Here is a 17,860-nt window from a genome sequence, read left to right on the forward strand (position 1 = left end):
ATTAGTGTGAACACTGCTACAAAAGCAGAAATTTTGACAATTTGTAGAAAGATATCAGCAATGATCTTAGAGGAGCATCTGTTGCTGCCCATCAATCTGAGAAGGCCATTTCCAAACAAAACCAAAGCCAGCATATCAGCACGAGCACTACACTAACTGCCAAGCACTGTGATGGAAGAGTGATGATCTGGCACCTTATCACTGCGGGCACCAAGCAGACCATGTGGTGCAGGGCTCGCAAAATTTCAAAACCCTGGTAGCCCTTCGGGCAGGGACTCTTCAGTTTTTGGTAGCCCAAAATAAATTTAAGTAGCCCGAATAAAAAAGAGAGCAATTTTTTGATTGATGTTTTGTTTCCTGTTTTGTTTCCTTTACAATATTATACATTAAAGTATAATATTGTATAATTATATAATATTAACTTCTTATCTTGCTCACGTTTTTTATTTTAACAGCGATTGCGCACCTGCGGACCACTTATGTGCAGCCCTGGTTATTTAGCTTGTCATATTGCAGCCACAGAAATTCTTTTGTCCATGAAACCATAAAGCTGCACTTTATTTTTGCCTTATAGTCTGATTTGTCATAACTTTTCCGTTTTGTGGTAAGCTTTTCTTTGGCTGTCACTTCTTCACCCTGACCTGTCTTATTTGGCTCAGCAGAACTAAAATATATATCCTGCTGCTTTTACACACGCGCTCACATAACACTCAGCGATTCTCTGCGCGATCAACCTCTCACATGTTTAAGCTTGCTGCGGGAGATTTCACTTGTCATGTTTGCATAGTAAGCTAACGATTGATAAGACGATGTCAGAGGAATTGGTGGGCAAATTATCATCACTCACCAATCAGTGCTGTTGCTCTCTATACACAGTTCGTGCGATTGCAAAGTGAAAGCAAAAAACAAGCGCAAATTCAAACACGATTTCAATATGTCACATATTGACAGTGGCTCACCGATGCCAATGACATAATTACCCAGCTACATTTCCGAAAGAATGCAAAAGCATTGACATATTTTTCCTTCCTACAATAGCCCGACGGGCAGGGCAGAGATAGATTTTGGTAGCCCGACTGGAAAAATCGCTAGCCCCGGGATGTCGGGCTAGCGATTTTGCGAGCCCTGTGGTGGTACTCCTCCGTGTACCACAGTCAAATGTGAGGCCATCTATGTTACAGCTAAACCTTGAACAAAATTGAGTCATGCAGGAAAACAATGGTCCCAATCACAGCAACAAATCTACAACAGAATGGCTGAAAATGAAAAGATTCGAGGTGCCACAATGGCTCAAAGTACACACCTCAACCTGCCTCAAGTGCTGTGGCAGGATCATAAGTAAACATCCTACATCATACTACATAAGAAAAAAAAAATTGAACACAAAAATAATTTGGTACAAAAATAGTTTATTAAAAACAATATCCTATGGTTGAAATATTGAAGATTTAATGTCCATGTCTTCTGCTTTTTTTTAACAAATCATAGAAACATCTGTCAATTTTCAAACCACTAGGAGTTAAAAACGTTAAAGCAAAGGGCCTCTGTTGTTCCTTCCAAGTCGACGCGTTTCTCTCAGATAAAGAAATCACAGATTATTAACAGAAATTACTGCGAGTCTTTCAAAATCGTCAGTGATACAAGCATATTTACAGCAGTGTCCCAAGCAATGTTCTTCATCTCATCGCGTTAGATATACCCTCTTTGTCTCTGTTTGTGTGAAATTGTTCGGGAACAAGTATTATGCTTGCTGAATCTGGGCTTGTGATTTTAACAATATCAGATACAGTATGTCTACAGTGATACGGAGACCTAGTTAGTAAGCTGTGTTTTATCAAAGAGCATAAAAGCAAATAGCCACAGGATTCATTCTGTATTTCCATGTAGTCAAAACTAATTTATGACTGTGATGGATGGACGAGAAAGATGGGAAATGCTTCCAAAACACAACAGGACTCTTGTGTGTGATCCAAAAATGGACTTCTACTAAGAGACAAACAACCACGTACACAGAAACTTGTATCTATCCTTGTGAGAAGTGCAAGAAACCCGGGACCCTATGTTATTAGTATTTGGCTTACAAAAATTGTTCTCCCATGTCTCAGCAATTAGGGGACAAAAAAAAAACAAAAACAAAAACCCTAAACATTCTAGCTCACAAGAATCTAAAGCTATTTACATTTTTCCTCCCCCTGAAATTTGTTAGGTTATTTTCCAGCAAAACATAGTGTTAGGAGTTATGAGTTATTTCTGATCCTCACAGGGTTAATCAAAATGCTCAATATCCACCTAAGCTTGGGCCTGAATATTTGCACATTCTGCATAGTTAACAATAAAATAAGATTTTTATCTGCTGAATCTGAGGAAGTCTTTCTTTAGCTGAGGAAATAAAAAACAAAATGCACACACACACACGCACATTAGGTACGAATGTCTTAGACCGGAGGGGGGGGGGGGATAACGTTTTCAGTGGCATTTTACTTGCACAACTTTATGCTGCAAACATTGTTTTCAAAATTTGGCAGGCAGTATAATTCTTAACTTTACCAGTAGCGTCTTCTTTGTTTCTACTTTTGATGATCTGTTATTCAAGGTGACACGTTGATTTGCTTGCAAAGGACTTTTATTTAAGCAAGACAATTTCTGAATGTTCAGATCACTCTGACTACCAAAACAAAGCCAACCTCGGGCTTTTATTGACCTCATGTCAATATCAAGCTTAATCTACTTTACAGATTTTATTATAGATTTATACTGCCTCTGTTATAGTTTAGGTTCTTGGTTATGACCAGTTATACAGGTTTGTATCATATAATCAAATCCAAACACAATAAAAGATTCTGAGAGCTAACACACTGGGATCAGCGATGTTGTGACGATACAGTTCGATAACAACAAGTTTTATGTTTGTTTTTTTAAAGAAATCCTGTACTAGCGTGTCTTTAGAAGTACCGGTAATATTTAAAAAAAACTGTTATGCTGTGACTTTTTAAGGATACGGTATATTTCACAAAATCATCAGTTATTGCACTAAAGCTCTGTTTTTATTCTTACTGATGTGATTCAAAGGCAGAAAGTGGGGACATAACTGAAAGAAGGGCTGTGTTATTATTCCAACGTCTAACTCAAAGTGTATATTACCCAAACATCAAGGAGTTTGTATTTTCCATTTGTCTTCTTTTTTTCCTTTTCCTTATTTTTAAATTGCAAGCCCTGCAAGTAACTGAATTAGATTTTAAGGCCACAACAACTCCTTTCAAACCTGTGCCTTCCTGGATGTGAAAATGCAATGAGAATTTAGAACACAAAAAAGCAACGAGATAATTAAAAAACAAACAAACAAAAAAGCCTAGGTATAATGGAGTTGCTTGAAAAGTTATTCAGTGTTTGACATGATGACAATTTGGCAAATTTAAAAACAATCTAAAACAATACCATTTACATCTTTGAAAACATCCTTTTTTCCAGTAAATTAGGGGCGTGAAGTAAAAGAAATGTGTCATACAAATCAGTCGTTTCCTTCGTTGGCAAACCAACTACAGCAAAAACAAATAGAGCTACATGAGCATGCAAACACTGTCCGTTCTTATAACCTGCAGGAAGGAGAAAAACTACGGCCATTTATCCAAAGTGATTTTCACTTGTTTTGAAACACAGGCCTAATTTTGACACGTGAAGCCTGACGACATCAATTTTCATAAGCTTAACAACATTTGTGGGAGATCTTTTCGACTTACTGCCCAGAAACTGTCAGTCAGTGACGAACAAACTGATTAGTTTGAACCAGTCTGCCAAGAACAGACTGACTATCATGGCAGAGACACGTTCCTATCCATCAGTGGTTCGCAGCAGTCTATGCAGCCTCCTCGTTTGCTTCTGTGGGTTCACTTTGAGCCGGCTCAGAGGGTGCCTCTTCTCCTGTAGAAGCAGTTCCCTCTGGAGGCGGAGCTATAAGTTCTGATTCTGGCTTCTTTTCAGAAGCTTCCACACCTGGCTCCTTACTGGTTTCCTTGGTAACCTCAGGGGTCACGCAAGGTTGCTCTGTACTGTTAGGGGTCCGAAATCTGTCCATGTTTTCCAGTTCGGCTAAACGGTCATCTTTGTCCCAGCGTGTGGCCCTCTCACGCCGTTCTGACCGCCTTGGCCTGTCTCCTTTTGCCTCGGCTCCTCTGCCTCTCTCACGACTTCCTCGTTCTGTTCCCTCCCCCCTCGCTCGCTCTCTATCTCCATCATCGCCCCTGGCACGTTCCCTGTCGCTATCGAGGCTGCTTCGCCTCTCCCTCCAGTCCCGCCTGTCTCTGTCCCGATCTCGTTCTCGATCCCGGTCGCGATCCCTGTCACGATCTCGGTCTCTGTCTCTCTCCCATCCTCCACCCCGGTGATCGCCTCCATCTTCCTGCCATCCTCCAAGCCTGTCCCTACCATCCATTTTATCACCACCTGCTCCTCTCCCTCCATCGCCAAATGGACGCCTGCCACCTCCAAAACCTCTTTCCCTATCTCGATCCCAGTCTCTGTCCCTCTCTAGCTCTCTGTCCCTGAAACCAGGCCTGTCTCCCCTGAATGGTCTGCTATCCATTTCTTCTGGCCCCTCTAGACTCCGAGGACCGCCTGGTCGGGTAAAAGGAGGTGGACCCTGAGGAGGGGGGCCATGCCCATGAGGGAAAGGAGCCCTTAAATTGTGCGGCGGGGGCATCCCAAAGGCTCCTTTAGGCGGAGGTGGCTCATGGTGCTGCATCATTTGAGGGTGTGGCCCCCTGGGCATCATCTGTGGGGGCATGGGGGGCATGCCGGGGTGAGGTGGCCTTGAGCCATGGGGTGGTGGGAAACGCTGCATGTGTGTTGGTGGGGGAACAGGAGGACGCTGGAGGGGAATCAAACCAGGCCGTGCCCCTAGAAGACCACCTGAGGGGGGTGGAATGCTGCCGGGATGGCCGCCCTGGGGCCCCACCAGAGGAGCACCTGGAGGTCCACCTGAAGGTCCACCTGGAGGAACACCTAGATGTCCGCCTGGAGGAGCACCCAGAGGTCCACCTGGAGGCAAGCCTACCTGGTTAACTAAAGACGAAAACCAAAGTATAGCATTAATATAACTACAATGTACTTATGATTACAAATAAACAATATATTTAAACAAACACTAACTACAAAATCTTTGGTACTATATTGCAAAACAACTAAGTGACTTCTAGCACTTTTCTATGTTTATTTAGCAAGAAAATAACACTTTAATGGTCAAACATAAGTCTCTTTAGAATGGATAGAGGAGAAGGGAAACATCACTTTCTGTGATAGGTAAGAAAGGCAGACTGACCCATAGATCCCATCTGATTATTAAAGATGTTGGGAGCCTCGAGGGCCTCGTCATTTTTCCGGTTTCCCAGACCTGCTGGGTCTAGAGGGGGGTCCTCAACTCCAGTTTTAGAAGGAGGAGGGGGACCAAGAGGCATAGCACCAGGGAGAGGAAAACCTGAAGAAGAGTAATAAAAGGAGTTAGGGTCCTGTTTGATTCAATTAAAAATGACTTGGACTAAGCTGGATGGGTAAAATCTGAAAAGGTGCACTTGTGCAGTTTGTTGAAGTAAAACAGCAAAATCAAACTGCCAAAATCGCATTCATAACATGCACGCAAGTTAGCAAATGAATAAATGTATTTCTGATAAACGTAAATGTGAAAAGAGAGAAATAACACTAGTCAACATCCACTATCCCCCATAAATATTAAAATACAAGAAACATGGATTTTGTTCTGTTTTACCCTTTAAATCTTTATCATTACGAACTTTTTGATCTCCTTCTGACAACATGATGGGAACACAAAAAAATCATGTCCTGCATGATTTGCTTTCAGTCACAATTCACTCATGAAAGCAAAACGATTAAGAGCTTTTTAATGACTCAATAAATGGGTTAACTGTCATCATTACATACCTCAGTCCCCAGCTGCCATCATTATTAAATAAAATGAATCACAAGTTAAAACTGACTCTTGTCCTTTTCTTATTTCTATTACTGGCAGTGTCCAGTGCTGCCCCTCAGCCTCCTAGTTGATGGTATCAATTTCAAACACTTATGTCGCTTTATTCTCAAGTTATCACATTCACAAGATTTTTGTCAAGGTCACTGAGATTCAAACTTGTCCCAGATTTTAAGTAGTAATTTGAAAATCGCCTTGTTTTCCAGTTATCGCATTCACAAACTTGGGTGTCCAACAACAATACTCTATCAGCCTTTTATGGCTGAGGGGTATATAAAAGAAGAAAACAAAAACACAAACCTGAGAGCAGACACTGTATAAAAAAGACCACAAACAAAAGTATGATTAAATAATAGAAATTGTTACCTGGAGGCATTTGCATGGGGTTGAAGCCAGGTCTGATGAAAGGAGGCAGCGGGACACCTGGAGGGAAGGAAGGTGGAGGCATGCCTATAGGCCCAGGAAAGACAGGAGGTTGGAGAGAACCCACACCAACCATTGGCTGCTGCATTGGAGGGACCTGAGAACATTTAGAAGTTACAGTTGATTTTAAATGAGAGAAGTGTGAGACAGTGTTTCATGTTGTGTTTCTATCCAGGTATGCCTTTACTGCACTGACAGTGCATTTGGGATCATTGCAATCCTGAAAAATGGAACTGCTGCCAATCAGACACTTTCCAGATGGTGGACAAAAATCTGACAGTACTTTTGCATGTTGATAATTCAGTCTATTAGGACAAGCTCTCTAACACCTCTGGCCAAAATGCAGCCCTGAATTATGGCAAAGCCTCTACAAGATTTGACAGATGGCTGTAGACACACTGCTGGTACCCCTCTCCTGCCCTCCTCTGTACATACATGTTTGAAAATATTTTTTTCTTTTCATCAGTCCGTAAGACCTGTTGCCATTCGGTCCCGTTCTTGTATAAAATTTGGCATTGGTCAAAAACAGTAGCAAAATTTGTTCCCCATTTCTTTAGGACTTGACTTTCTGTCAATCTCCAGGCCTGCCACTCCCTCTGTTCTCCACTTGTCTAATATCCTCAAATGTTTCATGGACACATCACAAAGCATGCAGCTAGCAGCTCTTTGGGAATCACCCATTTTGTACAAAAATACTATTTCATGTTTCTGTAACAGGCTGCTAGTAATAAAGTGTGTAAAGATACAACTTAATTAGCCATGTAGCATTACATGTAGTTTTAGCTTAGCAAAAACGCATTTCTGGAAAAACATTATGGTACAAGGACCAGACTGAAATAAAACCATGTGTGTATACTGATTACCTTTTATGTTATTTTTCGAACACCAATTCTCCAATTTTCTCATCAACATAGTCCACTCAGCATTTACATACCCACAACAATAGCAGTCAAACACAGCTGACTCCGTCAAGATTCAGAATCTGCTTCTTTTAAATTAGCAATAAGCAACACCTCTCAAAGTCTAGGATATGACGATACTGGTAACAGTTTATATGGCTTTTTTTTAACCTGTGTAGGAGGAGCATTTGGGGCAGGTACAGGTACAGCTTGTGTCTCCTCAGGCTGCTGTTGCTCTGAACGGCCGTTGTGAGTGAGTTCCTCTGGGTGGTCGAGAGCCTTCCTCGTGCCACTCCACTCTAGAAAAGACAGCATTTTTTTTAAATTAAAACAATATCTCTGAGGAACAGCATGATTCCTTAACCCCTACAAAATCGTACTGTATGTGTATAATAACTTTCATGGGGATTGGTTCAGCTTATAGTGCTTTACAGTTGACAAGCCAATAATAAGGCAGAGCAAATGTAATAAAACTGGTAAAAGCAACATGAGGTACACAGAAGACAGAATAAAACATAAGAACACTAAAAGTAATTTGATCTTTTAATTAAATAACAAAAATGAATTAAACTAAATAATTCAAAATAAAGTGTCTTCATTTTTTCTTTTTTTACCTGGTGATAAAGTGTCCACATCGAGCATTCCTCCTTCTTTAAGCTCCTCTAACTGGTCCTCTCTGACTTTAGACCAAGGTATGTAGGTGACACCCAGCTCCACATCCCAGTACTGCTTATAGTCAGCCTTTATGCCCTTGTTCAAAGCCCAAGCAATCTGATAAGTAAAAGCAACTTATTAGTTTTGCCCTTTCCTAACAAAACTAATACATGACAAAGCAACAATCAGTGTTGCTCATTCACCTTAATGGCTTTCTGGTTAACTTTGAATGTTCCCCTGCTGAGCTTCTGTAGAGCCCTGAAGGCGTCTTGCCTATGTATCATAACAATATAAGCACAGCCACGTGGAGGGATCATCTTAAAGAGAGAAGACAACAAAAAAACGAGTGTTTAAAAACAAAAAACAAGTCATACTCATCCACTTTATTGAGCCTGTAATTAGTGGGTTTGTTTTTTTTAAACATGTAGAGCCTTTGGTGCAAATTTGATGTCAGCATTTACTCCATTTTCATCACACTTATTAACACAAACTGTATCAAATACAAATAACAAAGTTGAGGCTTTGAGCTGTCTGTGTAACAAGTTCTATAAAAATCAAGAAAGTATATAAAGTCAAATTTACTACAAGCTGACTGAAAGATTTAATCAACAAAGTGTCGGTTGCAGGATGACCTCACAGTTAGATAAACTGAAAGCTGATCTCTGTGAGAGAACTTACATTGATGGACTCTATCTGCCCAAACTCCTCGAGTAAACAGGCGACATCTTGCTGCTGTGTTCTCTTGTCCAGCTGGCCTACCCAGAGAGTAGTGCTGCAAACTAAACAGGAGAAGAGAGCAAAGAGTTAGGAACTAAAGAATGTAACTGAAAGTCTTACGATAATAAACAGATGATGACTTACTGCTGACTGTCTCGCTCTTAATTGGTGGAAGACCTTTCTGCCGTCTCTCTCTCTCCTTCTCTCTCTCTCTGCGCTCCTGCGAGCGTGAGCGAGGTGAGTGATGACGCCGATCCCTTGAGCGTGAGCGGGATCGCCTGTGCCTGGATCGACGTGTACGAGAATTGGACCGTGATCTCCTTCGCTTTGGAGATCTGGGGAGCGGGGGGAGAAGACATTTCAACTCAAAGCATTATATTTAAACAGTGTATACTAAGAAGATTATCTACATATGGCAAAATAAACAGGAAATAAGATATAACAGTGTGAACAAGGAAACCTAGTTTGAAAAATTACATCCTGTTTTAGACGTTTACCTGGAGCCTGAGTGTGATCTTCGGCCATGTCTGCCATCTCTCATGGATGAATGGTCCACATCCATTGGCAAATCCTGACACAGTATAGAGAAGATACATTATGAGTAAAATCTGTTACAGCGACAGAACTACATCTCTGTGCAAGTCAAAGTTACAGAAGACCAAAAAACAAAACAATTTCAAAACATCAGAATTTAATTTTCTGACATTTTTCTCAATTTGCTACAATTTTATGCCCAACTACAATTTATTGTGACATCTTTATGCTACTGTTTGCCTACCTGTTGTTGCTGGGCTGCATTCTGGTGATGGTAAACCCCAGGGAAGCCTGGAGGCCCAGAAGAACCAGAGAGGGACATCCCTGACAGCATGTGGCCCATAGGAGGCATCACAGCAGGAAAGCTCTGTCCTGGTGGTAAACCGTGGACCTGGAGCTGCCCATTAGGAGGAAGAGGAACCTGAGGGGAAGAAAAACATATAACACGATCCCTCAAATCAGTTTCTCAGTAACAAACTCAGTTCTCCGTTTTATTTCAGATAGAGAGCATATACTGTAAACAGTTGTATGTGCATTTATAATAAGCCGTAGTATTATGTAATCCTATTGTTAAATCAAGCTACAAAATGAGATGTTAAGATTTGTCAATAAAGAAGAAGCTCTTTTTCATTTAAAAGTCTTGTTCTTTTTACCTGCTGTGAGATGTCCTGTGGTATATTAATCTGTGGTTTAAAGTGATCCATGTGCTGTGGAAAGGCTGGAGGCTGCTGCATACTGCGATGATAAAAATACACTATCAGCTCCACAGCTTTTATTTTGTTAAAAAAATACATTTTCATCAAAGCTTTCTGCTTTCTGGTATCACAGACTGCAGCATATAAAATAAATTAAGAAGCTTACAAGGGGGGCTGAGAGGAGATTTCATCCTTCTTTGTTTCTTCTCCAACTTCTGGTTCATCATCATAATCAAAACGGTCCAGCAATTTCTGCGAGAGAAACACACAAATAATGATGTTTTCTTCATGTGGCAACGCTTCTTCAGCCTTACTTTTCCTTTACTGTGCTATACCGTGTGATACCCTTCAGCCTTCTAGCAGATGCACCTATGATATAAATTTGAAAAGGTTTTAGGTGGGCATCTTTACCTTCTTGCCTGACGGTAAAGAAAATAAAATAAAATAAAGAACATCATGCAAATACAAGAATGCATTGTCACCTTGTCAAAGGCCGTCTTCTGCTGGGCAGGCTGGGTTAGTTGGGCGGGCTGGGAGGGAAGGGGAGGTTGTGGCGCGACCATGCCCAGTCCAGCAGAAACATTTGGGGCCTGTGGTTGAATAATCTGCGGTGAAGGCTGGGTGTTGGTCTCTGGCTTCACTGGGTGCTGCTGAAAGTTCTGCAGGATCTGTTGGAGCTAGATGCCCAAAACAGAGTGAAAGAAGAGTCAGTAATAAAGATGTGAAAGATGCTTAAGAAGTAACAAAAATACAAGAAAGTGAATAAGGCAACAATCTAATGCCAGTCCGCATTAGTAAAAACATACCTGCTGACCCTGTGAGGACTGGAAGAGCTGTGCCACGGCAGCAAAGGCATCAGAGTTGTGCAGCTGAGCAGCAGGTATCATGGTGGAGTTTGCCGTTACCACTGTAACTGGCTCTTTGGCTGGAGGTGGAGGAGAACCTGCCAGAAGAGAGAACGTTTGTTTTCAAATGCCAACATCATACATCAACATATTAATATTATATTAATAAAGCAATGCACAACCTCAAAAATTACCTGGCTCATCTGCGCCTGTGTTGGGTGCAGCACCACTGCCAGAGCCAGCTGCCATGTCCAAGAGGGGCTGAATAACTTCAATCTTGAACACCCCATTCTTCTGCCACAGGTTCAACACCCGCACAATTTTACTCTATAAATGAAAATATTTAGCACAGGACATTTATCATTACAATGCAGCGCTACCTATGAACAGATTTAACTTGGGCAGGCAGGTAATCCAAATATACTTACAACCCCCCTTCCCCCCCACCACCACCAAACTATAACTGGCAACTCATTTTATTATTAACATCTTTAGTCTTTTATCCTGCCAAGAGAACAATCACATCTCAAGATCAGTTATAGATAGAAAGCCCTTTTTTTTTTTCTTCAAAGTCACAACTGTGGTAGTTCCAGTCATCATGGATAGGAAGTTATACAGCCCTTTTCCACTTTAAGTACTCAGAGTGGCTCTCTACTAGAAGCCACAATCATGGAGTGCTTTAAATGCTTTCTATCTATCACACACAATCACAGTCTGATGGATATGTTACAGGCAATTTGGGGTTCGGTATCTTGCCCAAGGATGCTTCGACATATGAAGTGAAGGAGCTGTGGGTCAAACCATCAACCCTGGGATTGACGATAGACTCACACCATCATCATTCACTTGCCTCCTGGGCAAACTCCAGCTCCTATATCTCTAGCTGGGGACAGGATTCCTTAAACCAGAACCTGCAGCAGGGGTAGAACTGGTTGATGTGCTGCAATGCCAAGCTCACTGGGACTACTGCACAGGAATAGTGTATACTGAATAATTTGTTTGGGAAAGTGTGCATATGCTACCAGTTTTTTGCTCCTGCACACACGCGCCCATATGCCTGCACCACCCACCACAAGGAGAACGTAAATCTGTGGGAAACACTGAGACGCGGCAAATACTCGGGTTAATTTGCAGTGCAATTAAATTGTCACCAGGTCTCTTCTCTTACCCTGTCTTCCACGGGGCAAAGGCAGAGGTTCTCAAAAGTTCCTGTAATGTTTTTGGTGAACCTTGGTCCAAACACATCCTTGTCAGGTCCAAACTGGTGTCTGGACTGCCTAACAATGGAATCCACCACATATAAGCCTGCTACCTTATACTCAGGCTTACACTGGAGGGAAAAGAGGAAGAAAACAGCAGAGTTCATTGGTATTTAGTGAAGAGACACAGTCTGCAAACTTTAATGAAAACAGACTCGGCTCACCTTTTTTATAAACTTTTCCACAATCTGGACCACATGTTTGTAAAGCTGAGGAAGAGAGGAGCAAATGAGCATGCCGTTATATTATAGACCCCAAACATAACAAATTAAATAAATATACAAGAATCATTCTAATGTCGTATTCTTACTTTCATTGCTTTGATGGCAGATTTGGTGATGGAGATCATCTTTGCCCGAGATATTGGGGGTTTGGAGTCCATCAATGAGAATAACTAGACATAGAAGATAATCATTCTGTGAGATGGAGAGTCACGACGCTGGAGGAGTGTCCAGGGTGGTGCTGATCACTTCTATTTCATCACTACTCCTCATCCCATATCAAACAGCCACATTTGGGTCTTTACTGCATTCACGTTATAATTGCATTAAATGATAGATGCAGACCAGGTGGTATCCAAGCAATGAATATCCCAGTTTATACAGACTCATAAAGATTAATGAGGATCTTTTTTAACCCATCTGCTGTAACTGTTGATCGATGCTACAGCATGGCTCAGGGTAACTTGAGTTTATTTAGTCATACTGAAAAAGGAAACCGCATAAATAAATGGGTACGGTGAATTCACAAAACACCAGGACCACTATGATGAAAATGAATGGGCAAAAATCAGGCATATTTCCATTTTGTTTTCATAAATAAAAACACTTCAAAGAATCATGCAGTATTGTATTTCCCACTATAATTCACATCAAAACAAAATTTCAGCTGTTCCTCAACTCTGCCAAGGTGCAGTTGGCCTTTTTGAATGGTTTGCAACATAACTCACATTAGCTACAACATACAGCTTTGTGACAGTGTGTGCTTTTTAGCATGCGAAATGTTTATTCAGAATAAAATAGACAAGATGGAGAGGATCTGGAGAAAATGTAATTTAGACATCTATACACCTTTGACAACAAGGTTAAGATTGTATTCGAATATGAGTCACACGTGTGTGCGTATCTATATGTATCAAATAGTGATGTGCATTCATTGTCAGCCACTACTTTCTCTGCTTGGGTGTGAGACAGAAACTACAATTGAAACTGGACGATATCGCTCAAGAAGCATCGTGGGCTGTTCACAACCACGAGAGCTCAGATATGGTACAAGAAACATGATCTGAACAAGCGTGTTAAGATGCGACAAGAAATGTCTTTCTGCCCCTCAGTCTCTGTGGTGAGTCAAATTCGCGGGTGCAGGCAGAAACACCAAAACATGGCTTGACTAGTGTTTTGACTGGACTCCTAACAACATCAACCGCCTTTAGTCAGGCCTTGTAGTAACTTGGCCTAGCATCTTCTTACCGAGCACTGGTTTTAACATTAACGAGGCTGTAATGAACATTCAGTCTGTTTGTGTACAGTATGGTAACAAGCTATTGCTGTATTGATCTTTCTACCTGTGGTTGCGCGTTCTCATTTGCATTGTGTTGGTAACCACAACTTACTCCCACAAGCTAGCAAAGCGGCAGTCACTGGAAACGCTACTGACTGGATATTACTGTGTAAGCTTAGTGGGTGGCCGAAAATCCAACTATTCCTTCCAGTGGCATTCGTTTACTTCAGGGGTGCCAAACAAGCGCAACACTTAAGCCGAATAAGATGTCCAGTTAACTCACCGAGCAGGCCCACTGCTTCGACCAGCTAGGCTAACTCCAGTGCAACAGCAGCAGCTCCATGATCAGCAGCACCACACTAGGGGAGTTCAGACACTCAGCGAAGGCCACTTACCTCGTGGTTAAAGGCGTTGACGGCATCCATGATTGCCAGACGCTCCGAGCCTTCCCTTAAATTCCCGGTTCCCCGCTTACAGCGATGTTTATTAAAGAAAGGGTCGGTACAACATGTCCGCTCCCGGTAGCTAACGCCTGTTAGCTTCGCATTGGAGGTGTTCGGGTCGGCGGGTACGGCAAAGCATGATGGGATTCAATGTTGTTGTTCTAAGTTTTGTCCACAAGGGGGCAGCATGTTGCGTGGACAGTGTACATAGTGCCCTTTGAAGGAGACAAGCTATCGACACAAACATTTGTTTTGACTGGGTTGGGAAATGGATTTTCCCAAGTGGCCTTATGAGAAACTGGGATTGTTGTGGAGGGCCCAATAAATAAGCTGGACTTAGTTCTGGTCAACATTAGTTCTTTTTTAAAATCTGTTTATAACTACATTGGTGCTCTCGTGGCCCCTTGCGAAAATGAATTGGCAACTCCTGGGTTTGACCACTGTCATCTTTACTGCACTCCAAGCAGACTATAGAATCAAATCAAAAATGGCAGGTGTGCTTTGCTGTCATAATTTTGCAATAAAAGATTTTTTGCACTGATTACTCCTTAAATGTCTTATTCTACGATGATATACTAAAATCGTACTTTAATATATATATATATATATATATATATATATATATATATATATATATATATATATATATATATATATATATATTAATATTAATATTGTCACAAAATACATTCAGATTTATTATTAACAAGTGCACTTTTTCCTCAGTAGCATCAATATAATTCTAATAAGTAAATATCTTTAATGTGCACATCATTGTTTACACTTCTCTTAAGTTATATCACTAGTAGAATGTTCATATGCAATATTATGCATAATATTATGCATAATATTATGCATAACATGTTATGAAGTACAATAAGAACATTTTTTAAATCAAGATATTTCAATACATCAATATGTGTGTACACAAAAAAATCATCTAAATCCAGATGCATTTTTATTTTTCTAGTCAATTGAGCTTAATGCTTTTCAGTTAATGCAAATTTATTAAATTCCACATTTTAACTAAATTATTTGAGTAAAAATATACTTTAACTCATATATATTGTACTTAAATAAATATTTGGTTATATTGTTTAAGCAATTTTGTATTTTATCTATACCTCAGTTAAATGGTTTATTTATTCCACTCACCCGTTGTCTCCCACTAATCCAATTTGGGGTCACAGGAGGGCTGGAGCCTATCCAAGCTGTCATAGGGCAAGAGGCAGGGTGCACCCACAGAGGTCACCAGTCTGTCGCAGTGTTAATGGAGTGAGACAACCATTTACATCCATGGTCATTTTAGACTCACCAAGTAACCATCTCAGGCGGTTCCATAGTGTTCTGGTTTATACATGTGAAAGGTTACTGGTTCAATTCTGAACTCAAATCCAGTTTGGGTTTGTATCTATATCTAAATCTATATTGGAGGAAGTCAGAGGAGAACATACAATTTCAACCCCAGACTGGATTCAAACCTGCAGGATTATTTCTTACATGTGAAATTATGTTGCATTTGATTTGTCTTCATTGTTGTCTTAGTAGTACGATAAGAAAACCAGACAAAATATATTTAAACAATTTGGCCTTTAATATAACACATTTAACATTAACAGCTTTGACAAACTGCAGCTTCATTTACAATACTATTCCTTCAATAAGACAAGCATGTGTAAAATGTTACCACATAAATACACAGAAGGTTTTTAATGGTGCATTTATTCATCATGTGCTTTAAATATAAATTCAGTCTTAGTAGATTTTGATACAGTATTAACAAGTGCACTAGATTTTTAGAAATATGTCTCTTTTCTAGACATTTTTAGAGTAGAAGTGCTGAATGAAGTACTAATTAAATTATTTCTATGCAAAATTAGTTTCCTTTAAAGAAATTAACCAGGAAGGTGTACTTTTTGTGTCTTTTTTAAACACAGTCATTACTCACAGTGGAGGCTTGAAGAATGGGTTATATCTCCAAAATCTGTCCACTGATGATCCACTGATGATGTTCCATTTAATGAGATGTGCCTGAAAGTGTGGTTTTGTGGCGATGTCCTTCCCTGTGCATAAAAGCATTAACTACAAACTCCAGTTACTAAATAAAATGCCTTTTTCAAGGAAAACAGATTTGTTTGAACCATGTTTCAGTCAACATGACTGAAGAATAGAAGGAATGTGACAGAGATTCCGCAAAATGTTACATTTCTATGAAGTCCTTGTTCACAACATAATGTTTCAAGCCAAAAAAATCAAAACAAAAACACTTACACTTACAAAACTTTAGGCAAGCTTTGAGCACAGTGGTGGTGGCACCATTGTTTGCTTAACTACCTAAGGACCTGGACACTCGGCAGTCACTGAAGAAACAACGCATCAGTCTGAAGTCAAAGTAAACTTTATTGTCATCACTAATGTAAACACAGTGTGCAGATATGAGACGACATGGCTTCAGCTACTGCAGCCATCCTGATGTTTAAAAGAGGCTAACGAATCAAGACAATGACCCCAAGTGCAAATCAACAACAGAATGGTTGAAAAAGAGGAAAAAATATGTTTCTAATGGCCAAGTCAGAGTGCTGAACTTCCACTCACCTAAAATGCTGTAGCTTGATGCATGTACAATCAAAACATTAAGGAAATGTAATAATCTGAAAGGCTTTGTGGGGAGGAACAGTCCAAATCCTCTCTACTGTTGTGGAAATCTTATAAGCAGCAAAAAGAAAAGTCAGATTGCTTACTGCTGTCAAAAAAATTCATTTACTTTTACCAGCCTGCTTTATGTGTGACTTTGTGTCATTAATCAGATAACATTTGTTTGTTTCAAATAACTCAGATCACTGTCTGATCACTGAGGGTTTGGATTCCATTAATGACAGACAGACTAGTAATGATCACACCACAAATCAGTAAATAAAATAGTTCCATGAAGCATCTGTGATATCATATCACTGAGAAAACACCAGAGGTGTTTCAGCAGAGAGCAATATCAACCCCCCACCCCCAGAGTCCAAACCACGCTTATTTAACATAATTAGCTGCAATGAATCATATCAAAATAATTAAACTATTAAATATTTTGTTAACTTTCATCTGTTCGCTTTGTGAAACATTCTAAAATAAAGCATGACATTTAAACAAGTAATGTAAGACATCAGACTTAAAATCTGACCACTGATGACCACCCTAACCCTAGAAGTACTTCCAAGTCTCAGTGTGTTATTTCAAAATAAATCTGTTTTGTGCAGAGTAACAAAAATGACCTACAGTACGTTTGTACTTAATACCTGTCACTACTTGTGCAGAAAAAAAAAAAACTGACCCGATGATCTCATTAAAGTTCTGCGGTCTTATTACTTTTAATGTATAGGATGTAGTGCTTGAGCTTGTAGTATAGAAATCTTCCAATAGATGGTGCACTCGTGCTATCAGTTCTTTGCCCCAATGTCTGGTTTAGTGTCTAGAAAGCATGGTCCAGTTGGCACTGTATATGCATATCTAGATATACTCCTCTCACTCCTTCTATGCGAGTGAAATGAGGAAAACAAAACACAGCAGAAACAGAGAAGTAACCCAAACTAAACCCGTGTAAGAAGCTAAACTGACACCTTCTCACACAAACTCAAAACATATGCTTCATGCTGGCAGGATTTTTTTTAAATATAAACTGAAAGGGACTATTTAACAATTTTGATTAGATAAATTTCCTTGTCAGGTGTTATATATATATATATATAATTATTATTATTATTATTATTATTATTATTATTATTATTATTATATTTTATTTTTTTCAGGGCTTGCAAGTTTACCGAGTAGGAAAACATACACTAGGTCAGGCAAACCTGAGCCGAAGACAAACGGAGTAGGAAAATCTCGCCCCTCCCTGCAGGTGTCCTCCTTTGAGTGATGAA

General features: G+C 40.1%; 1 protein-coding gene across 1 annotated transcript; it reads right to left on the minus strand.

The window, feature by feature from the left end:
- Window positions 1-1,392: 1,392 nt before the first annotated feature.
- scaf4a (SR-related CTD-associated factor 4a) lies at window positions 1,393-14,083 on the minus strand. The gene is made up of 19 exons (XM_085289140.1): window positions 13,899-14,083; window positions 12,314-12,397; window positions 12,168-12,212; window positions 11,913-12,074; window positions 10,939-11,071; window positions 10,706-10,842; window positions 10,382-10,576; window positions 10,066-10,151; window positions 9,858-9,939; window positions 9,449-9,625; window positions 9,168-9,241; window positions 8,815-9,005; window positions 8,632-8,732; window positions 8,157-8,270; window positions 7,914-8,070; window positions 7,471-7,598; window positions 6,344-6,497; window positions 5,315-5,470; window positions 1,393-5,058 (listed from the first exon to the last, which is right to left on the minus strand). The coding sequence occupies exons 1-19, from the start codon at window positions 13,926-13,928 to the stop codon at window positions 3,854-3,856; spliced, it is 3,411 nt and encodes a 1,136-aa protein (XP_085145266.1). The 5' UTR covers window positions 13,929-14,083; the 3' UTR covers window positions 1,393-3,853.
- Between the last annotated feature and the right edge of the window lie 3,777 nt (window positions 14,084-17,860).

Source organism: Mchenga conophoros, linkage group LG10, assembly GCF_057382185.1.
Source record: "Mchenga conophoros isolate Kocher_MC1m ecotype Shallow Benthic linkage group LG10, M_conophoros_male_GT1.1, whole genome shotgun sequence".
NCBI classification, from domain to species: domain Eukaryota; kingdom Metazoa; phylum Chordata; class Actinopteri; order Cichliformes; family Cichlidae; genus Mchenga; species Mchenga conophoros.

Excerpts from the sequence above, each read along its gene's own strand:
- scaf4a (XM_085289140.1), bottom strand. The coding sequence starts at position 13,928 with ATGGATGCCGTCAACGCCTTTAACCACGAG. Across the intron at positions 10,577-10,705 it reads AGTCCTCACAGGGTCAGCAG|CTCCAACAGATCCTGCAGAA; the intron begins GTATGTTTTTAC and ends TTGGGCATCTAG. Across the intron at positions 8,733-8,814 it reads TAAGAGCGAGACAGTCAGCA|TTTGCAGCACTACTCTCTGG; the intron begins GTAAGTCATCAT and ends TCTCCTGTTTAG.